Genomic DNA, 24,630 nt, shown 5'->3' with positions numbered 1-24,630 from the left:
ACAGTACTCTGGTACCGACCTCTCCAGGGCCCACAGTACTCTGGTACCGACCTCTCCAGGGCCCACAGTACTCTGGTACCGACCTCTCCAGGGCCCACGGTACTCTGTATTGTGTATAACATTTTATCCATTTTGGTCATTATAGAGAATAGGAAAAAGTAATTTTATGTATAAGAGCCGCCTCCTTCCCTTCGCTGAGCTACAGTCTGTACTGAGGGGGGGGCCCATTCAGCGAGACCCCCATTCAGCGAGACCCCCATTCAGCGAGACCCCTCTGGGCCCGATCCCATCGCAGTGACACAAAGGGGACATTTCTATTCAGCGCATGTCAGGCGTCCTCGTTAGGGACAAAGGGTCTATCTCGTTAGCAGTCTCACTCAACCAATGAATAGGAGCGGCCGGGGGGGGGGGGGAGAGAGCGAAATTTAGTTTAATGATTTCACATCCCCCCCAGCTCAGTAACGTATGGAGAATTCTCCTGTAATATAAAGGGAAGAAATCTGCCCCCCCCAGTATGGGGCTCATTGTGGCCCCGTCCCAATCAGCTTTGTTATTGCAAGATACCGTGATACGAGTTTCCACTTTAAAGGGGAAGTAAAGCCATGTACAAATGTAATTCTTATTGTCTCTTTGTCCCTTTCCGTTTCTGACTCTCGGGATAATGTAGCAGAACCTCTGGGCTTGTGTATAAATAACTTTAATTAGTGAAAATGAGTAATGGATGTATAATGGGAATCACAGTATCTTACAAAACACTTCTGGAGGTGCAGTTGCCCTTTAATTCAGACATGGGAGGTACAATAATTCCTATAATATCTAGTGAGTCACAATGGCAAGTTTCTCTGTATATGTTATTGGGTCAAAGGCAGCAGTTACAATGTTACTAGAGCCTATATATATATATGGAAATGTATATTAGCCACTCCCTTGCCCCGCCCACGAGGAGCTCATAGCTTATTCTATGCGCAGTTATTAGCTACATAATTGTAAGTGTCGGTGCTGCCAAATATTCTGTACTCAGGAATAATGCAGAGCCCATAGACTCTAGTCAGACAGCGCCCCTATAGGCCAATTTGCAGAATGTTAGAATCCCTGCATGGATTTACTGAGCAATAACCATTGAAACTAAGATGGTTAGAAGGGGCTTAGCCCCCCAAAATGGATGCACATTTGCTCTTTTAAACATTCTTGCTATCTACATTTATTTTCTGTCGTTTCCATGATATTTGCAGTTTTACACTGCACTTATCATGCTTTTTCATTCTAACCAGGACCCAGGCGGTTAAATGAGGGGTACGGGCAGCATCACCACTTATTCCCTTTCTATTAGTCCCTGTGAGCAGCTCCTCGTTCTGATTTTGCCCAAGTGGCAGCCATGAACTGCTTGCCCGCACAAGGGGGCCCCGAGAATAATCACTAAATATTCAGGATATGGGAGGTGCTACATTGATACCGAGGGACCCAATGGTGAGACACAATGGGGCACCTGTTAGGGGGGCAGTTGCCCCGGTTGCAGCAGCAGAGACCCCCGTTTGTTGTGCCCAGTGGGTTTCCTGTGTCCCCCCCCTTTCTGCTGCAATTAACCTCTGCCCCCTCGGTACAATGTCTCCCCATGTCTCCCATCTCCAGCCCTTCTGCCCCATTCACTGCTACAGACTCAAAATCCTTGTACAGATCTGCCCAGGAAATGGTTTAACCCCCTGCTGCCTTTGCTACTGTATATTCTCTGCCTGTACAGAGAGATACCATAAAACTATGGCACATAGGGATTCCCCTGTACTAAGCACAATTCAGCAGGAACAGCCCCCTAAGTTTGCTCATAGCCTGTACAGAGAGATACCATAAAACTATGGCACATAGGGATTCCCCTGTACTAAGCACAATTCAGCAGGAACAGCCCCCTAAGTTTGCTCATAGCCTGTACAGAGAGATACCATAAAACTATGGCACATAGGGATTCCCCTGTACTAAGCACAATTCAGCAGGAACAGCCTGTTAGTTCTTACCTGTACATTAGGCTCTGACAGATTCTTTACCTGTTTTTCTAGGAGTTTGGTGGCTCCACGACTGTAACTTCCCGCTGTGACTTTGCGCACAATCTCATCAGCAGAGGCTGCAAGAAGGAATTTATCGAGGGCCCCGGCAGTACCGTCACTGTAATTAAGAATCTCCCCCTCAGTACAAAGGAGTCCAGCTCCTCACAAACAAACTTCATCCAGGTTGCACCTCAGAAGATCTCCCTGTCTCTGCGCCCAGGTCAGGTCACAATATGTGTGGGAGAATGGGATAAAAACATCAGGAGTCAGAACCAGCAGTGCAGGGAAGGGAAAGGGACAGACACAGTGACAGTTACACATAACTAATAAACCAGTGAGAATGAGGGATGAATGGATATTGGGGAGTTGTATCAGGAGTCAGGAACAGCATTGCAAGGGAAGGAAAGGGACAGAACACAGGTGACAGTTACACATAACTATTTAAACCCATGAGAATGAGGAATGAATGGGTATTGGGGATTGTATCAGGCAGTCAGAACCGCAGTGCAGGGAAGAGAAAGGGACAGACACAGTGACAGTTACACATAACTATAAACCCAGTGAGAATGAGGGATGAATGGGTATTGGGGAGTTGTATCAGGAGTCAAGACCAGCAGTGCAGAGAAGGGACAGACACAGTGACAGTTACACATAACTATAAACCCAGTGAGAATGAGGATGAATGGATATTGGGGAGTTGTATCAGGAGTCAGAACCAGCAGTGCAGGGAAGGGAAAGGGACAGACACAGTGACAGTTACACATAACTATAAACCCAGTGAGAATGAGGGAATGGAATGGGTATTGGGGAGTTGTATCAGGAGTCAGAACCAGCAGTGCAGGGAAGGGAAAGGGACAGACACAGTGACAGTTACACATAACTATAAACCCAGTGAGAATGAGGAATGAATGGGTATTGGGGAGTTGTATCAGGAGTCAGAACCAGCAGTGCAGGGAAGGGAAAGGGACAGACACAGTGACAGTTACACATAACTATAAACCCAGTGAGAATGAGGGATGAATGGGTATTGGGGAGTTGTATCAGGAGTCAGAACCAGCCAGGCAGGGAAGGGAAAGGGACAGACACAGTGACAGTTACACATAACTATTAAACCAGTGAGAATGAGGAATGAATGGTTATATGGGGAGTTGTATTCAGAGTCAGAACCAGCAGTGCAGAGAAAGGAATGAGAAGAATGGATATTGGGGAGTTGTATCAGGAGTCAGAACCAGCAGTGCAGAGAAGGGAAAGGGACAGACACAGTGACAGTTACACATAACTATAAACCCAGTGAGAATGAGGGATGAATGGGTATTGGGAGTTGTATCAGGAGTCAGAACCAGCAGTGCAGAGAAGGCGACAGACACAGTGACAGTTACACATAACTATAAACCCAGTGAGAATGAGGGATGAATGGATATTGGGGAGTTGTATCAGGAGTCAGAACCAGCAGTGCAGAGAAGGCGACAGACACAGTGACAGTTACACATAACTATAAACCCAGTGAGAATGAGGCATGAATGGATATTGGGGAGTTGTATCAGGAGTCAGAACCAGCAGTGCAGGGAAGGGAAAGGACAGACACAGTGACAGTTACACATAACTATAAACCCAGTGAGAATGAGGAATGATGGATATTGGGGAGTTGTATCAGGAGTCAGAACCAGCAGTGCAGGAAGGGGAAAGGGACAGGACACAGTGACAGTTACACATAACTATAAACCCAGTGAGAATGAGGAATGAATGATATTGGGGAGTTGTATCAGGAGTCAGAACCAGCAGTGCAGGGAAGGAATGAGGAATGAATGGTTATTGGGGAGTTGTATCAGGAGTCAGAACCAGCAGTGCAGAGAAGGGACAGACACAGTGACAGTTACACATAACTATAAACCCAGTGAGAATGAGGGATGAATGGATATTGCGAGTTGTATCAGGAGTCAGAACCGCAGTGCAGAGAAGGGACAGACACAGTGACAGTTACACATAACTATAAACCCAGTGAGAATGAGGGAATTTGAATGGTTATTGGGGAGTTGTATCAGGAGTCAGAACCAGCAGTGCAGAGAAGGGACAGACACAGTGACAGTTACACATAACTATAAACCCAGTGAGAATGAGGGATGAATGGATATGGGGAGTTGTATCAGGAGTCAGAACCAGCAGTGCAGGGAAGGCGAAAGGACAGACACAGTGACAGTTACACATAACTATAAACCCAGTGAGAATGAGGATGAATGGATATTGGGGAGTTGTATCAGGAGTCAGAACCAGCAGTGCAGGGAAAGGGACAGACACAGTGACAGTTACACATAACTATAAACCCAGTGAGAATGAGGAATGAATGGGTATTGGGGAGTTGTATCAGGAGTCAGAACCAGCAGTGCAGGGAAGAGACACAGTGAGAATAAGAAATGAAGAGATATTGGGTGTTTAAAATGATATTTTATCATTATACAGAACACGGTATTTTGGTGTAGTTCCCCTTTAAGCAGACGGTGCAGCAGTACAGTGGGTGGGGGCAGTTGCTGACCCATAGTGCCAGTGGAACCCGGTGCCCCGGAGGCTGTGAGCGCCGCTGGAATGGAAATTCATCTCTTGTGTGTTTCTAGGTCACTCAGAGCCGCGTGCCCAGCCCCCTCGGCCCATTGTGCCCCACTGTGTGGGATCTGGTAGAACTGCCCCGGGGCGCCTGGGGAGTATTTGTGCTGTGTGTCATAAAGTGCCCCTTCCCCTGGGCAATCAGTGCCCGGCGTTGCCCACTCCCCACCGGATCTCTCTGCGGTTCTCTTGTTCCTTTGGGTTATTTAGAAGCTCATAGAAAACCAACTCCTCTCCCTACGGCGACGCCTCGTGGAGTTAACCCTTTGTATGCCCCATAGGCAGCACATTAACCCTTTCCTGTCAGTAGTGTAAGGCCAGTGACCCCCGAGGGACTTCTGAGAACCCCCCCTTGGTCTGCAGAACTTTAGAACTGAACCCATTGTTGGCTATGTGCTAAACCGGCAGTTATACACCTATATATATTTATATACAGTCGGTCTGAGTGTTTGGTACAGGGATATCTATATATATTTATATACAGTCGGTCTGAGTGTTTAGTACGGGGATATCTATATATATTTATATACAGTCGGTTTGGGTTGGTACAGTATATCTATATATATTTATATACAGTCCGGTCTGCAGTGTTTAGTACGGGGATTCTATATATATATTATATACAGTCTCGTCTGAGTGTTTAGTACAGGATATCTATATATATTTATATACAGTCTGAGTGTTTAGTACAGGGATATCTATATATATTTATATACAGCTCGGTCTGAGTGTTTAGTACAGGGATATCTATATATATTTATATACAGTCTGAGTGTTTAGTACAGGGATATCTATATATATTTATATACAGTCTGAGTGTTTAGTACAGGGATATCTATATATATTTATATACAGTCGGTCTGAGTGTTTGGTACAGGGATATCTATATATATTTATATACAGTCGGTCTGAGTGTTTGGTACAGGGATATCTCTATATATTTATATACAGTCGGTCTGAGTGTTTAGTACAGGGATATCTATATATATTTATATACAGTCTGAGTGTTTAGTACAGGGATATCTATATATATTTATATACAGTCGGTCTGAGTGTTTGGTACAGGGATATCTATATAATATTATATACAGTCGGTCTGAGTGTTTAGTACGGGGATATCATATATATATTATATACAGTCGGTCTGAGTGTTTAGTACAGGGATATCTATATATATTTATATACAGTCTGAGTGTTTAGTACAGGGATATCTATATATATTTATATACAGTCGGTCTGAGTGTTTAGTACAGGGATATCTATATATATTTATATACAGTTCGGTTCTGAGTGTTTAGTACAGGGATATCTATATATATTTATATACAGTCTGAGTGTTTAGTACAGGGATATCTCTATATTATTTATATTACAGTTCGGTCTTGAGGTGTTGGTACAGGGATATCTATTATATTTATATACAGTCGGTCTGAGTGTTTGGTACAGGGATATCTCTATATATTTATATACAGTCGGTCTGAGTGTTTGGTACAGGGATATCTCTATATATTTATATACAGTCGGTCTGAGTGTTTAGTACAGGGATATCTCTATATATTTATATACAGTCAGTCTGAGTGTTTGGTACAGGGATATCTCTATATATTTATATACAGTCGGTCTGAGTGTTTGGTACAGGGATATCTATATATATTTATATACAGTCGGTCTGAGTGTTTGGTACAGGGATATCTCTATATATTTATATACAGTCCGTCTGAGTGTTTGGTACAGGGATATCTCTATATATTTATATACAGTCGGTCTGAGTGTTTGGTACAGGGATATCTCTATATATTTATATACAGTCGGTCTGAGTGTTTGGTACAGGGATATCTATATATATTATACAGTCGGTCTGAGTGTTTGGTACAGGGATATCTCTATATATTTATATACAGTCGGTCTGAGTGTTGCGTACAGGGATATCTCATATTAATTTGATATACAGTCAAGTCTGAGTGTTTGGTACAGGTTATATCTCTATATATTTATATACAGTCGGTCTGAGTGTTTGGTACAGGGATATCTCTATATATTTATATACAGTCGGTCTGAGTGTTTGGTACAGGGATATCTATATATATTTATATACAGTCAGTCTGAGTGTTTAGTACAGGGATATCTATATATATTTATATACAGTCAGTCTGAGTGTTTGGTACAGGGATATCTCTATATATTTATATACAGTCGGTCTGAGTGTTGTACAGGGATATCTATATATATTTATATACAGTCGCGTCTGAGTGTTTAGTACAGGGATATCTATATATATTTATATACAGTCAGTCTGAGTGTTTGGTACAGGATATCTCTATATATTTAGATACAGGTCGGTCTGAGTGTTTAGACGGATTATCTTATATATTTTATATACAGTCGGTCTGAGTGTTTAGTACGGGATTATCTATATATATTTATATACAGTCGGTCTGAGTGTTTGGTACAGGGATATCTCTATATATTTATATACAGTCAGTCTGAGTGTTTGGGTACAGGGATATCTCTATATATTATTTATACAGTCGGTCTGAGTGTTTAGTACGGGGATATCTATAATTATTTATATACAGTCGGTCTGAGTGTTAGTACAGCGGATATCTCGTATATATTTATATTACAGTCAGTCTGAGTGTTTTGGTACAGGGATATCTCTATATATTTATATACAGTCGGTCTGAGTGTTTGGTACAGGGATATCTATATATATTTATATACAGTCGGTCTGAGTGTTTAGGTACAGGGGATATCTCTATATATTTATATACAGTCGGTCTGAGTGTTTGGTACAGGGATATCTCTATATATTTATATACAGTCGGTCTGAGTGTTTAGTACAGGGATATCTCTATATATTTATATACAGTCTGTCTGAGTGTTTGGTACAGGTGATATCTCTATATATTTATATACAGTCGGTCTGAGTGTTTGGTACAGGGATATTCTATATATATTTATATACAGTCAGTCTGAGTGTTTGGTACAGGGATATCTCTATATATTTATATACAGTCGGTCTGAGTGTTTAGTACGGGGATATCTATATATATTTATATACAGTCGGTCTGAGTGTTTAGTACAGGGATATCTATATATATTTATATACAGTCAGTCTGAGTGTTTGGTACAGGGATATCTCTATATATTTATATACAGTCGGTCTGAGTGTTTAGTACGGGGATATCTATATATATTTATATACAGTCGGTCTGAGTGTTTAGTACGGGGATATCTATATATATTTATATACAGTCGGTCTGAGTGTTTGGTACAGGGATATCTATATATATTTATATACAGTCAGTCTGAGTGTTTGGTACAGGGATATCTCTATATATTTATATACAGTCGGTCTGAGTGTTTAGTACGGGGATATCTATATATATTTATATACAGTCGGTCTGAGTGTTTAGTACAGGGATATCTATATATATTTATATACAGTCAGTCTGAGTGTTTAGTACAGGGATATCTATATATATTTATATACAGTGGGGGTTCTGAGTGTTTAGTACAGGATATCATATATATTTATATACAGTCTGTCTGAGTGTTTAGTACAGGGATATCTATATATATTTATATACAGTCGGTCTGAGTGTTTAGTACCAGGATATCTCTATATATTTATATACAGTCAGTCTGAGTGTTTGGTACAGGGATATCTATATATATTTATATACAGTCTGTCTGAGTGTTTAGTACAGGGATATCTATATATATTTATATACAGTCGGTCTGAGTGTTTAGTACAGGGATATCTATATATATTTATATACAGTCGGTCTGAGTGTTTAGTACAGGGATATCTATATATATTTATATACAGTCGGTCTGAGTGTTTAGTACAGGGATATCTATATATATTTATATACAGTCGGTCTGAGTGTTTAGTACAGGGATATCTATATATATTTATATACAGTCGGTCTGAGTGTTTAGTACAGGGATATCTATATATATTTATATACAGTCGGTCTGAGTGTTTAGTACAGGGATATCTATATATATTTATATACAGTCGGTCTGAGTGTTTAGTACAGGGATATCTATATATATTCTATATAACAGCGGTTCTGATGTTTAGTACAGGATATCTATATTATTTATATACAGTCGGTCTGAGTGTTTTCAGTACCAGGAATCTATACTATATTTTATATACAGTCGGTTCTGAAGGTTTAGTACAGGATATCTACCTATTATATTTTATAATACAGTCGGTCGGAGTGTTAGCAGGGATACTAATATATTTATATACAGTCGGTCTCATGTCTCTGTCCATTGCCCCCCCCATACAGACAGTAAGTAAATAACATTGTGTAATGACCCCCACTCACCCCCCCCCCACCTGTCTCTCCAGGGGCCGCGGCTTCATTTAAGGTGCAGGTGCGGCAGGTAGAGGATTACCCGGTGGATCTCTATTACCTGATGGATTTATCTCTTTCCATGAAAGACGACCTGAATACGATCCGCAATCTGGGAACCATACTGGCCGCCGAGATGAAGAAACTGACCAGTAACTTTCGCTTGGGCTTTGGATCCTTTGTGGATAAGAACATATCCCCCTTCTCCTACACTGCCCCCAAATATCAGAACAACCCCTGCACGGGGTAAGTACACAGCCAAGGGGCACTTTCTGTGATGATGGAGAGCACTGCCATGGCGATGGGCATTGTGTTTGGGGACCCCTGTGTTATTAATTGGGGGGGCTCCTGTGTTATAGATTGGGGGGGCTCCTGTGTTATAGATTGGGGGGACTCCTGGGTTATAGATTGGGGGGACTCCTGGGTTATAGATTGGGGGGGACCCCTGGGTTATAGATTGGGGGGGACCCCTGGGTTATAGATTGGGGGGACCCCTGGGTTATAGATTGGGGGGGACCCCTGGGTTATAGATTGGGGGGGACCCCTGGGTTATAGATTGGGGGGGACCCCTGGGTTATAGATTGGGGGGGACCCCTGGGTTATAAACTGGGGGGATTCCTGTGTTATAGATTGGGGGGCACCCCTGTGTTATAGATTGGGGGGGATTCCTGTGTTATAGATTGGGGGGCACCCCTGTGTTATAGATTGGGGGGACTCCGGTGTTATAGACTGGGGGGACCCCTGTGTTATAGACTGGGGGGACCCCTGTGTTATAGACTGGAAATGGCGCCTATTTGTCACTAAGGTTTCTATGGCTTCTCTCCCTAGATACAAATACTCTCCGGTTTGCGTCCCGTCGTTCGGGTTCCGGCACCTCCTCTCTCTCACCGACAAGACCAACAGCTTTAACGCTGAGGTGCAGAAGCAGCGAGTGTCGCGGAACCGGGACGCCCCAGAAGGGGCTTTTGACGCCATCCTGCAGGCGGCGGTGTGTGGGGTGAGTGCGCCGGGGCCCGGCCAATAGCGTCTCTGCGAGGGGAGCCAATGGCAGCAGCCGGGAATGTTCAGCCGCTACATAGCTGGGATGTTTCAGGCAGTTACACAGGAACTTGGAGCTTTTCCTCCTGGCTCTGTCTGTTCCGACTCCTGAATATCCAGTCAGACCAACAAATGAACTCTGTCCCCAGTATGAATTGCTCTGTGCCCCCTCAGTGTTACCTGTGCCCCCTCAGTGTTACCTGTGCCCCCTCAGTGTTACCTGTGCCCCCTCTGTGCCCCCTCGGTGTTACCTGTGTCCCCTCTGTGCCCTCTCTGTGCCCCCTCTGTGCCCCCTCGGTGTTACCTGTGCCCCCTCTGTGCCCTCTCTGTGCCCCCTCTGTGTTACCTGTGCCCCCTCGGTGCCCTCTCTGTGCCCCCTCGGTGTTACCTGTGCCCCCTCTGTGCCCTCTCTGTGCCCACTCTGTGCCCCCTTGGTGTTACCTGTGCCCCCTCTGTGCCCACTCTGTGCCCCCTCGGTGTTACCTGTGCCCCCTCTGTGCCCTCTCTGTGCCCCCTCTGTGTTACCTGTGCCCCCTCGGTGCCCTCTCTGTGCCCCCTCGGTGTTACCTGTGCCCCCTCTGTGCCCTCTCTGTGCCCACTCTGTGCCCCCTTGGTGTTACCTGTGCCCTCTCTGTGCCCACTCTGTGCCCCCTCGGTGTTACCTGTGCCCCCTTGGGACTCTGCCCTGCTGATGCCCAGATACTGGGCTTGGGAATATACAGTATGTTTGGGAGCCAATGGGGGGGGGGGGTCAGGGTATTTAGCCCTGCCCACTAACTGGGGCACTAAAGCACCTAAAATTGCCCCGTTTGGCCCTTTGGCATAATATATATCTCAGAATCTGGCTGTTAAGTTTACCAGGGGGGCTTATTGCTTGTTCAGTGCCCTCTGTGTCAAGAACATGAGGTCCAAGATGCTGCACAAGCGAAACGGGTCCCTCTGGTTCCCCCCCCCCCCCCCGGGGCCCCGGCGCAACCGCACAGACACAAATTGTTCTTAGAAATCTCACTTTTCTATTAATCAGCAAATTCCCCCACATTCCTGTCTGGCAGCTGTTGTGCAACTGTCAGTGCGACGGGGAGGGGGAGGGAATTGCTAATTGCACCAAACACTTTGGGGTATTTTAACCTGAATCAATTTTTATTCCTATGGTGGAACGTGGTCAGAATAAACCCAGTGAGAATGAGGAATGAATGGATATTGGGGAGTTGTATCAGGAGTCAGAACCAGCAGTGCAGGGAAGGGAAAGGGACAGACACAGTGACAGTTACACATAACTATAAACCCAGTGAGAATGAGGGATGAATGGGTATTGGGGAGTTGTATCAGGAGTCAGAACCAGCAGTGCAGGGAAGGGAAAGGGACAGACACAGTGACAGTTACACATAACTATAAACCCAGTGAGAATGAGGAATGAAATGGATATTGGGGAGTTGTATCAGGAGTCAGAACCAGCAGTGCAGGGAAGGGAAAGGGACAGCACAGTGACAGTTACACATAACTATAAACCCAGTGAGAATGAGGATGAATGGATATTGGGGAGTTGTATCAGGAGTCAGAACCAGCAGTGCAGGGAAGGGAAAGGGACAGACACAGTGACAGTTACACATAACTATAACCCAGTGAGAATGAGGAATGAATGGATATTGGGGAGTTGTATCAGGAGTCAGAAACCAGCAGTGCAGGGAAGGGAAAGGGACAGACACAGTGACAGTTACACATAACTATAAACCCAGTGAGAATGAGGAATGAAGGGTATTGGGGAGTTGTATCAGGAGTCAGAACCAGCAGTGCAGGGAAGGGAAAAGGGACAGACACAGTGACAGTTACACATAACTATAAACCCAGTGAGAATGAGGAATGAATGGATATTGGGGAGTTGTATCAGGAGTCAGAACCAGCAGTGCAGGGAAGGGAAAGGGACAGGACACAGTGACAGTTACACATAACTATAAACCCAGTGAGAATGAGGGATGAATGGGTATTGGGGAGTTGTATCAGGAGTCAGAACCAGCAGTGCAGGGAAGGGAAGGGACAGACACAGTGACAGTTTACACATAACTATAAACCCAGTGAGAATGAGGAATGAATGGATATTGGGGAGTTGTATCAGGAGTCAGAACCAGCAGTGCAGGGAAGGGAAAGGGACAGACACAGTGACAGTTACACATAACTATAAACCCAGTGAGAATGAGGGATGAATGGGTATTGGGGAGTTGTATCAGGAGTCAGAACCAGCAGTGCAGGGAAAGGGACAGACACAGTGACAGTTACACATAACTATAAACCCAGTGAGATGAGGGATGAATGGATATTGGGGAGTTGTATCAGGAGTCAGAACCAGCAGTGCAGGGAAGGGAAAGGGACAGACACAGTGACAGTTACACATAACTATAAACCCAGTGAGAATGAGGGATGAATGGATATTGGGGAGTTGTATCAGGAGTCAGAACCAGCAGTGCAGGGAAGGGAAAGGACAGACACAGTGACAGTTACACATAACTATAAACCCCAGTGAGAATGAGGAATGAATGGGTATTGGGGAGTTGTATCAGGAGTCAGAACCAGCAGTGCAGGGAAGGGAAAGGGACAGACACAGTGACAGTTACACATAACTATAAACCCAGTGAGAATGAGGGATGAATGGATATTGGGGAGTTGTATCAGGAGTCAGAACCAGCAGTGCAGGGAAGGAAAGGGACAGACACAGTGACAGTTACACATAACTATAAACCCAGTGAGAATGAGGAATGAATGGATATTGGGGAGTTGTATCAGGAGTCAGAACCAGCAGTGCAGGGAAGGGAAAGGACAGACACAGTGACAGTTACACATAACTATAAACCCAGTGAGAATGAGGGATGAATGGGTATTGGGGAGTTGTATTCAGGAGTCAGAACCAGCAGTGCAGGGAAGGGAAAGGGACAGACACAGTGACAGTTACACATAACTATAAACCCAGTGAGAATGAGGAATGAATGGGATATTAGGGGAGTTGTATCAGGAGTCAGAACCAGCAGTGCAGGGAAGGGAAAGGGACAGACACAGTGACAGTTACACATAACTATAAACCCAGTGAGAATGAGGAATGAATGGGTATTGGGGAGTTGTATCAGGAGTCAGAACCAGCAGTGCAGGGAAGGGAAAGGGACAGACACAGTGACAGTTACACATAACTATAAACCCAGTGAGAATGAGGAATGAATGGGTATTGGGGAGTTGTATCAGGAGTCCAGAACCAGCAGTGCAGGGAAAGGGACAGACACAGTGACAGTTACACATAACTATAACCCAGTGAGAATGAGGGATGAATGGATATTGGGGAGTTGTATCAGGAGTCAGAACCAGCAGTGCAGGGAAGGGAAAGGGACAGACACAGTGACAGTTACACATAACTATAAACCCAGTGAGAATGAGGGAATGAATGGATATTGGGGAGTTGTATCAGGAGTCAGAACCAGCAGTGCAGGGAAGGGAAAGGGACAGACACAGTGACAGTTACACATAACTATAAACCCAGTGAGAATGAGGGATGAATGGGTATTGGGGAGTTGTATCAGGAGTCAGAACCAGCAGTGCAGGGAAGGGAAAGGGACAGACACAGTGACAGTTACACATAACTATAAACCGCAGTGAGAATGAGGGATGAATGGATATTGGGGAGTTGTATCAGGAGTCAGAACCAGCAGTGCAGGGAAAGGGAAAGGGACAGACCACAGTGACAGTTACACATAACTATAAACCCAGTGAGAATGAGGAATGAATGGGTATTGGGGAGTTGTATCAGGAGTCAGAACCAGCAGTGGCAGGGAAGGGAAAGGGACAGACACAGTGACAAGTTACACATAACTATAAACCCAGTGAGAATGAGGAATGAATGGGGTATTGGGGAGTTGTATCAGGAGTCAGAACCAGCAGTGCAGGGAAAGGGACAGACACAGTGACAGTTACACATAACTATAAACCCAGTGAGAATGAGGATGAATGGATATTGGGGAGTTGTATCAGGAGTCAGAACCAGCAGTGCAGGGAAGGGAAAGGGACAGACACAGTGACAGTTACACATAACTATAAACCCAGTGAGAATGAGGGATGAATGGGTATTGGGGAGTTGTATCAGGAGTCAGAACCAGCAGTGCAGGGAAGGGAAAGGGACAGACACAGTGACAGTTACACATAACTATAAACCCAGTGAGAATGAGGGATGAATGGGTATTGGGGAGTTGTATCAGGAGTCAGAACCAGCAGGGAAGGGAAAGGGACAGACACAGTGACAGTTACACATAACTATAAACCCAGTGAGAATGAGGAATGAATGGGTATTGGGAGTTGTATCAGGAGTCAGAACCAGCAGTGCAGGGAAGGGAAAGGGACAGACACAGTGACAGTTACACATAACTATAAACCCAGTGAGAATGAGGGATGAATGGATATTGGGGAGTTGTATCAGGAGTCAGAACCAGCAGTGCAGGGAAGGGAAAGGGACAGACACAGTGCAGTTACACATAACTATAAACCCAGTGAGAATGAGGAATGAATGGATATTGGGGAGTTGTATCAGGAGTCAGAACCAGCAGTGCAGGGAAGGGAAAGGGACAGACACATGACAGTTACACATAACTATAAACCCAGTGAGAATGAGGGATGAATGGATATTGGGGAGTTGTATCAGGAGTCAGAACCAGCAGTGCAGGGAGGGAAGGGACAGACACAGTGACAGTTACACATAACTATAAACCCAGTGAGAATGAGGGATGAATGGATATTGGGGAGTTGTATCAGGAGTCAGAACAGCACTGCAGGGAAGGGAAAGGGACCGACACAGTGACAGTTACACATAACTATAAACCCAGTGAGAATGAGGGATGAATGGATATTGGGGAGTTGTATCAGGAGTCAGAACCAGCAGTGCAGGGAAGGGAAAAGGGACAGACACAGTGACAGTTACACATAACTATAAACCCAGTGAGAATGAGGAATGAATGGATATTGGGGAGTTGTATCAGGAGTCAGAACCAGCAGTGCAGGGAAGGGAAAGGGACAGTGACAGTTACACATAACTATAAACCCAGTGAGAATGAGGGATGAATGGGTATTGGGGAGTTGTATCAGGAGTCAGAACCAGCAGTGCAGGGAATAAGAAATGGATGGATATTATGAAGTTGCTCAAAATTTTCTAATACCGGTAGAAAGCAAAATGTTATTTTTGGGTTTATATCCCCTTAAGCCCCCACCCATGTGACTGCAGAGACACCTACATCTGAGGCCACAAGAAAATCAGAAATCAGAAATAAAAAGACGATGTTTTCGAGCTCCACCCGAGCTCCAGGCATCATGTCCTCTCTGTCTGGGTGTGAGTGTGTGACTGGGTGAGTGTGAGTGTGAGCGTGAGGGTGAGGGTGAGAGTGAGGGTGAGTGTGAGTGTGAGTGACTGTGTGTGGGTGAGTGTGAGTGACTGTGTGTGGGTGAGTGTGAGTGACTGTGTGTGGGTGAGTGTTAGTGACTGGGTTGAGTGTTGTGTGGTGAGATGTGAGTGGACTGTGTGTGGGTGAGTGACTGTGTGTGGGTGAGTGTTAGTGCACTGGAGTGAGTGTGTGCTGGGTGAGTTTGACTGACTGCGAATCCCTGTTGGTGAGCTGAGTGTTAGTGACTGGAGTGAGTGATGAGTGGACTGTGTGTGGGTAGTTGTGAGTGACTGTGAGGATGGGCTGATGTGTTAGTGACTGGCCGTGAGTGTGTGTGTGTTGGGTGAGTGTGAGTGACTGTGTGTGGGTGAGTGTGAGTGACTGTGAGTGGGTGAGTGTTAGTGACTGGGTGAGTGTGTGTCGTGGGGTGAGTGTGAGTGAGTGTGTGTGGGGTGAGTTGGTAGTGACCTGGATGTGAGTGGACTGATGTGGGGGTGAGTGTGCAGTGACTGTGTGATGGGTTGAGTGTAAGTGACTGTGTGTGGGTGAGTGGAGTGACATGTTGGTGCTGGGGTGTGAGTCGACTGTGTGGTGGGTGAGTGTGAGTGACTGTGTGTGGGTGAGTGTTAAGTAGACTGGTGTTGTGGTGAGTGTTGAGTGACTGGGTGAGTGTGAGTGACTGGGTGAGTGTTGTACAGTTACAGTCACACAGACCATTCGCGCGGACTCTAGGAGCTATGGGACTAGAGTCTGCGCAATTCGTGCGCGCTCCCTTCCCGCAAGTACAGATATACTCAGCTGTGAAGAACCGGACAGCTAGCTTCCATGTTTAGCCGATGAATTTAGAATGGCCTAAGATGTGGCACGTAGAGTTTCGCTGTGCCAGCATCCATATTACTCCCAACACTGTGGTAAACAGATGACAGTGACCTAGTTAGCAGATCAGAAGTCAATGTGTGACCCATGCTGGCACACCGAGGGAACTCAGGTCCGACTTCTGAAACATGTGACCAAAAACTAATGTCTAACATTGTATTAAAGGGCTGTGCCCATACTACGCTCTCTTAATCTTTTAATAATTGCACTCTGCTTCTCTTGGGCCACGGTCCCAAGACCCAAGGAAGTCTGATGCCCATGACTCCTCCCCGTCCGCTGTGCAAACTCGCCCACGCAGAAGTCATGTGCGCCGAATCTCCCCCCCCGCAGTGTGAGCCACTGCCCAGCACGTCCAGAACCCCCGCTGACTGCCAGAGTCTGTGCCCATCTCGCGCCCGCCCTGGGTCAGCCAGTCTGTGCCCTCTCCCCCCCCGCTTGGTGCCACTGCCAGAAGTGCTGTGCCCGCATCTCCCCGCCGCTGTGGACTGCCCAGAGTCTGTGCCCATCTCCCCCCCCCCGCTGTGCCACTGCCCAAGTCTGGTGCCATCTCCCCCCCTCCCCGCTGTGCCACTGCCCAGAGGTCTTGTCCCATCTCCCCCCCCCGCCTGTGCCTACTGCCCAGAGTCTGTGCCCATCTCCCCCCCGCCGTGTGGGCCAACTGCCAGAGTCTGTGCCATTCCCCCCCCGCTGTAGCAACTGCCGCTCAGAGTCTGTGCCCATCTCCCCCCCCCCCGCTCGTGCCACCTGCCCACAGTCTGTGCCCAAGCTGATGGGTGCCAGGGCAAGTCAGTTGGGCCCGTGGCCTTAAAATAGATTTTGGTGCTCAGCTCTCTCGGGGGGTAACCGCTGCTCCCCTATATACATGGCTCTTCCTGGGGGGGTAACACTGCTCCCTATATCAGGCTCCTATTCCTGGGGGGGGTAAACACTGTTCCCTATATGACAGGCCTTGTGTGGGGTAACACTAGCTGCTATATACAGGCTCTTACGCTTAGGGGGGGGGTAACACTGCTCTATTATACAGGCTCTTACCTGGGGGGGTAACCACTGCTCCTATATTACGGCTTGCTTGAACGCGTGGGGGTAACACTAGTGCTCCCTAATATACAGGCTCTTACCTGGGGGGGGGTAAACACGCTCCCTATATACAGGCCTCTACCCTGGGGGGGGTAAACACTGCTCCCTATATACAGGCTCTTACCTGGGGGGGTAACACTGCTCCCTATATACGGCCTCTTACACTGGGGGGGGTAACACTGACTCCCTAATATACATGGCTGCTTACCTGGGGGGGGAACACTTGCTCACCTATATACAGGCTGCTTACGCTGGGGGGGGGGGTAACACTGCTCCGCTATAATTCAGGCCTTCTTACCTTCTCTGTGTGTGTGTGTGTATACACTGCAACCGCTATATACACAGGCTCTACCTGGGGGGGGGGGGGATAACACTGCCTCCCTGAATAATAGCGCAAAGGCTCTTGAGCTAGGGAGGGGTTACCAGCGCTCGCCTATATATCACGGCATCTATACCGATCGGGGGGAGGTATATTGCTGATCCCTATGAGTACAGCTCTACCTGGGGTGGCGCGTAACGTAGGGCTGGCCTATACTATCAGGCATCTTACCGGTGGGGGGGGGTGAGTAGCAGCTGCTCCTATGAGATAACAGGGCTCTTACCCGGTGGTAGGGGTAAGACCTGCTACTATTATACTAGGCTCTTACCCTGGGGGGTAACACTGCTCCCTATATACAGGCTCTTACCTGGGGGGGGGGGGGGTAACACTGCTCTATATACAGGCTTTACTGGCACTGCGTACCTTAGTATATCAGGGCTCTTACTGGGGGGGGTAAAACACTGCTCCCTATATACAGGCTCTTTTGGGGGTAACACTGCTCCTATATACAGGCTCTTACCTGGGGGGGTAACACTGTCCTATATAACAGGCTCTTCCTGGGGGGCGGGGGTTAACACTGCTCCCTATATACAGGTCTTACCTGGGGGGGTAACAGCTGCTCTATATACAGGCCCTCTACCTGGGGGGGGAACACTGTCCCTATATACAGGCTCTTACCTGGGGGGGTAAACACTGCTAACCTATATACGGCTCTTACCTGGGGGGGGGAACACTGATCCGCTATATACAGGCTGCTACATCTGGGGGGGGTAAACAACAGCTGCTCCCTATATACAGATTCGCGCGGACTCTAGGAGCTATGGGACTAGAGTCTGCGCAATTCGTGCGCGCTCCCTTCCCGCAAGTACAGATATACTCAGCTGTGAAGAACCGGACAGCTAGCTTCCATGTTTAGCCGATGAATTTAGAATGGCCTAAGATGTGGCACGTAGAGTTTCGCTGTGCCAGCATCCATATTACTCCCAACACTGTGGTAAACAGATGACAGTGACCTAGTTAGCAGATCAGAAGTCAATGTGTGACCCATGCTGGCACACCGAGGGAACTCAGGTCCGACTTCTGAAACATGTGACCAAAAACTAATGTCTAACATTGTATTAAAGGGCTGTGCCCATACTACGCTCTCTTAATCTTTTAATAATTGCACTCTGCTTCTCTTGGGCCACGGTCCCAAGACCCAAGGAAGTCTGATGCCCATGACTCCTCCCCGTCCGCTGTGCAAACTCGCCCACGCAGAAGTCATGTGCGCCGAATCTCCCCCCCCGCAGTGTGAGCCACTGCCCAGCACGTCCAGAACCCCCGCTGACTGCCAGAGTCTGTGCCCATCTCGCGCCCCGCCGCTGTGGGTCCACTGCCCACAGTCTGTGCCCTCTCCCCCCCCCCCGCTGTGCCACTGCTCAGAAGTGCTGTGCCCCATCTGACCCACGCCGCTGTGCACTGCCCAGAGTCTGTGCGCCATCTCCCCCCCCCCGCTGTGCCACTGCCCAAGTCTGGTGCCATCTCCCCCCCTCCCCGCTGTGCCACTGCCCAGAGGTCTTGTCCCATCTCCCCCCCCCGCCTGTGCCTACTGCCCAGAGTCTGTGCCCATCTCCCCCCCGCCGTGTGGGCCAACTGCCAGAGTCTGTGCCATTCCCCCCCCGCTGTAGCAACTGCCGCTCAGAGTCTGTGCCCATCTCCCCCCCCCCCGCTCGTGCCACCTGCCCACAGTCTGTGCCCAAGCTGATGGGTGCCAGGGCAAGTCAGTTGGGCCCGTGGCCTTAAAATAGATTTTGGTGCTCAGCTCTCTCGGGGGGTAACCGCTGCTCCCCTATATACATGGCTCTTCCTGGGGGGGTAACACTGCTCCCTATATCAGGCTCCTATTCCTGGGGGGGGTAAACACTGTTCCCTATATGACAGGCCTTGTGTGGGGTAACACTAGCTGCTATATACAGGCTCTTACGCTTAGGGGGGGGGTAACACTGCTCTATTATACAGGCTCTTACCTGGGGGGGTAACCACTGCTCCTATATTACGGCTTGCTTGAACGCGTGGGGGTAACACTAGTGCTCCCTAATATACAGGCTCTTACCTGGGGGGGGGTAAACACGCTCCCTATATACAGGCCTCTACCCTGGGGGGGGTAAACACTGCTCCCTATATACAGGCTCTTACCTGGGGGGGTAACACTGCTCCCTATATACGGCCTCTTACACTGGGGGGGGTAACACTGACTCCCTAATATACATGGCTGCTTACCTGGGGGGGGAACACTTGCTCACCTATATACAGGCTGCTTACGCTGGGGGGGGGGGTAACACTGCTCCGCTATAATTCAGGCCTTCTTACCTTCTCTGTGTGTGTGTGTGTATACACTGCAACCGCTATATACACAGGCTCTACCTGGGGGGGGGGGGGATAACACTGCCTCCCTGAATAATAGCGCAAAGGCTCTTGAGCTAGGGAGGGGTTACCAGCGCTCGCCTATATATCACGGCATCTATACCGATCGGGGGGAGGTATATTGCTGATCCCTATGAGTACAGCTCTACCTGGGGTGGCGCGTAACGTAGGGCTGGCCTATACTATCAGGCATCTTACCGGTGGGGGGGGGTGAGTAGCAGCTGCTCCTATGAGATAACAGGGCTCTTACCCGGTGGTAGGGGTAAGACCTGCTACTATTATACTAGGCTCTTACCCTGGGGGGTAACACTGCTCCCTATATACAGGCTCTTACCTGGGGGGGGGGGGGGTAACACTGCTCTATATACAGGCTTTACTGGCACTGCGTACCTTAGTATATCAGGGCTCTTACTGGGGGGGGTAAAACACTGCTCCCTATATACAGGCTCTTTTGGGGGTAACACTGCTCCTATATACAGGCTCTTACCTGGGGGGGTAACACTGTCCTATATAACAGGCTCTTCCTGGGGGGCGGGGGTTAACACTGCTCCCTATATACAGGTCTTACCTGGGGGGGTAACAGCTGCTCTATATACAGGCCCTCTACCTGGGGGGGGAACACTGTCCCTATATACAGGCTCTTACCTGGGGGGGTAAACACTGCTAACCTATATACGGCTCTTACCTGGGGGGGGGAACACTGATCCGCTATATACAGGCTGCTACATCTGGGGGGGGTAAACAACAGCTGCTCCCTATATACAGGCTCTACTGGGGGGGTAACACTGCTCCCTATATACAGGGCTCTTTTGGGGGGGGGGGTAACACTGCTCCCTAATATACCAGGCTCTTACCCTTGGGGGGGTAAGCAACTGCTTTCCCTATATAAGGCTCTTACCTGGGGGTAACACTCGCTCTCCCTATATACAGGCTCTTACCTGGGGGGGGTAACACTGCTCCCTGGTATACAGGCCTTACCTGGGGGGGCGTAACACTGCCTCCCTATATACAAGGCTCTTTGGGGGGGGGTAACACTGCTCCCTATATACAGGCTCTTACCTGGGGGGGGGGTTAACACTGCTCCCTATATTACAGGCTCTTACCTGGGGGGGGTAACACTGCTTCCCTATATACAGGCTCTTACGCTGGGGGGGGGTAACACTGCTCCTATATACAGGTCTTACCATGGGGGGGGTACAACTCTCCCTTATATACAGGCTCTTACCTGGGGGGGGGTAACACTGCTCCCTATATACCCGGCCGACCAAAACATCCCAGGATAATCACAACTGACCGGAGTCGAGTACCGACACGACCTTATCAAAGCCGCCAAACGCAACAATCCATAACAACATATTAACAGGCAACAGCGCAACCAACGCCAACACTCACCAGGCTCAAACCACAGCGAGAATAGCACTAGACACCAGCACTCGCACAAAGCAGATGCCTACGTCCCCAAAAGGCACAAACGACCAACAAAACCAAACAGCCAACATCACCAAGACGACATAAAAGCCCAACAAACTCACAACAAACAAAAATATGCACCGCATCAACCCCATTTAGCATAACCACCAACTCACCGCAGCCCACATCAAGACATCCAACAACAGGCAAGCGACAATAAATGAACAAAAACCGCAAAACATATACCACACACTCGACAGCACAGATAGAGCCACCACGAACAAACATACAAGCATCCATCAACCAAAAGAACCAGACCAGGCAACAGCAACCGAAATACAGAACCACCCAACTTCGCCCCACTTGCGATGAACCCGCACACAATCGCCGAGTCCACAGACCCTCAATACGACACCGCACCCCTACAATCCATCCACACGACAGGAGCATATAGAACCACGCACAGACGCAACAGAACCAAACATCACAACACATGCGAACACCCCACAGAAACAAATCCGCGAAATACTAAAGACGACACACACAGACACACATACAGCCAGTAGAGCCTACCCCACTACGGCGCACCGCCCTCGAACAGTACACACCATAACCACGCAAGCCCAGCAACAACACACCGGCTTAAGGCTCTTACCATGGGGGGGGTAACACTGCTCCTATATACAGGCTCTTACCTGGGGGGGGTAACAACTGCTCCCTATGTACAGGCTCGTTTACCTGGGGGGGGGGGTAACACTGCTCCTATATACAGGCTTCTTTGGGGGGGGGTAACACTGCTCCCTATAACTACAGGCTCCTTAACTGGGGGGGGGTAACACTGCTCCCTATATACAAGGCTCCTTTTGGGGGGTAACCACTGTGCTCCTATATACAGGCTTCTTTACCTGGGGGGTAACACTGCTCCCTATATAACAGGCTCTTACCTGGGGGGTAACCTCTCCCTATATACAGGCTCTTACCTGGGGGGGGTAACCTGCTCCCTATATACCAGGCTCTTACCGCTGGGGGGGTAACACTGCTCCCTATATACAGGCTCTTACCTTGGGGGGGTAACACTGCTGCCGTATATACAGAGCTTTACGCTGGGGGGGGTAACACAGTTGCTCCTATAATACAGGCTCTTACCTGGGGGGGTAACATGCTCCCACATATATACAGGCTCTTTTGGGGGGGGGGGGTAACACCTACGCTCCGGGCTAGTATGACAGTACAGGCTGCCTTAGCAACTGCTGGGGGGTAACTGCTCACATATATCACTAGGCTCCGCCTTACCCTAAGGGAAGGACAGCACACTATTAAGATGACCATAATTGCATCTACCAGGCTCTTGGGAAACCTTCTCTGTAAATCCGGGGTTCTTCCGGGAGGGTGTAACACTCGCTCCCTAATATACAACGGCTCTTTTGGGGGGGGTAACATGCTCCCTATATACAGGCTCTTACCTGGGGGGGGTAACACTGCTCCCGTATATACGGCTCTTACCTGGGGGGGTAACACTGCTCCCTATGATACAGACTTTCTTACCTGGGGGGGGGGTAAACACTGCTCCCTATATACAGGCTTACCTGGGGGGTAACACTGCTCCCTATATAAACAGGCTCTTACCTTGGGGGGGGTAACCACTGCTCCCTATATACAGGATATCTTACCTGGGGGGGGGGTAACTGCTCCCTATATACGCTCTTTTTGGGGGGGGTAACACTGCTCCCTATATACAGGCTCTTCATTGGGGGGGTAACACTGCTCCCTATATACAGGGCCTTACTGGGGGGGGCGGTAACACTGCTCCTATATACAGGCTCTTACTGGGGGGGGTAAACCACTGCTCCCTATATACAGGCTCTTACCTGGGGGGGTAACACTGCTCCCTATATACAGGCCTTACCTGGGAGGGGTAACACTGCTCCTATACTAAGGCTCTTACCTGGGGGGGTAACACTGCTCCTATATACAGGCTCTTATGGGTGGGGGTAACACTGCTCCATATAACAGGCTCTTGGGGGGTAACACTGCTCCCTATCAACAGGCACTTTGGGGGTACACTGCTCCCTATATATCAGCACTTGGGGGTAACACTAGCTCCCTATTACAGGCACTTTTGAGGGGGGTAACACTGCTCCCTTATACAGGCACTTTTGGGGGGTAAGCACTCTCCTATATTACAGGCACTTTTGGGGGGTAACACTGCTCCCTATATACAGGCACTTTTGGGGGGTAACACTGCTCCCTATATACAGGCACTTTTGGGGGGTAACACTGCTCCCTATATACAGGCACTTTTGTGGGGGTTAACACTGCTCCCTATTACAGGCACTTTTGGGGGTAACCTGGCCCTATATACAGGCACTTTTTGGGGGTACACTCTCCAGTCCATTGGGACACGCTTATAAGGCCTTTTTGGGGGTAACACTAGCTCCTATATACAGGCACTTTTGGGGGTAACACTGCTCCTATATCACGGCACTTTTGGGGTAACACTGCTCCCTATATACAGGACTTTTGGGGGGTAACACTGCTCCTATATATACAGGCACTTTTGGGGGCTTAACACTGTCCTATATACAGCATTTTGGGGGGTAACACTCGCCTACCCTATATACAGGCACTTTTGGGGTAACACTGCTCCCTATATACTCAGGCACTTTTTGGGGCGTAACACTGCTCCCTATATACAGGCTCTTTGGGGGGTAACACTGCTCCCTATATACAGGCACTTTTGGGGGTAACATCGCTCCCTATATACAGGCACTTTTGGGGGGCTCCCGTTGCTACTGACACAATTGATGGAAACACTTTTGTTCTTTCCCAGAACTTCACGGCGCTGATTCCTGGCACCACAGCCGAGATCCTGGACCAGGACTCCCAGAACATCATCCAGGTGATCGTCAGTGCATATAATGTAAGTACCCACAATGCTGTGCTCCAAGGGTACCTTATGTCCTATGGGCACCACTAAACACCCTTATATGCCCTCTCCTGCTCCTATGGGCACCCATAGACTCCCAATAATGCTCTCTCCTATGGGCACCCATAGACTCCCAATAATGCTCTCTCCTATGGGCACTCATTAGCTCCCA

At 48.2% G+C, this 24,630-nt stretch overlaps 1 protein-coding gene across 1 annotated transcript in view; it reads left to right on the top strand.

The window, feature by feature from the left end:
- The window catches only part of itgb5 (integrin subunit beta 5), a gene marked incomplete in the record, with an annotated part of 87,981 nt that overhangs the window by 5,102 nt on the left and 58,249 nt on the right, over positions 1 to 24,630 (top strand). Inside the window, 4 exon segments of the mRNA NM_001142232.1 lie at positions 2,049 to 2,256; positions 9,001 to 9,250; positions 9,833 to 10,001; positions 24,348 to 24,452. Of these exon segments, the coding sequence (NP_001135704.1) occupies positions 2,049 to 2,256; positions 9,001 to 9,250; positions 9,833 to 10,001; positions 24,348 to 24,452 (732 nt within the window).

This window comes from Xenopus tropicalis, chromosome 9 (genome assembly GCF_000004195.4).
Source record: "Xenopus tropicalis strain Nigerian chromosome 9, UCB_Xtro_10.0, whole genome shotgun sequence".
NCBI classification, from domain to species: Eukaryota; Metazoa; Chordata; class Amphibia; order Anura; family Pipidae; genus Xenopus; species Xenopus tropicalis.
The sequence above is the reverse complement of the archived record's forward strand: the minus strand, read 5'-3'. Positions and strand labels throughout refer to the sequence as shown.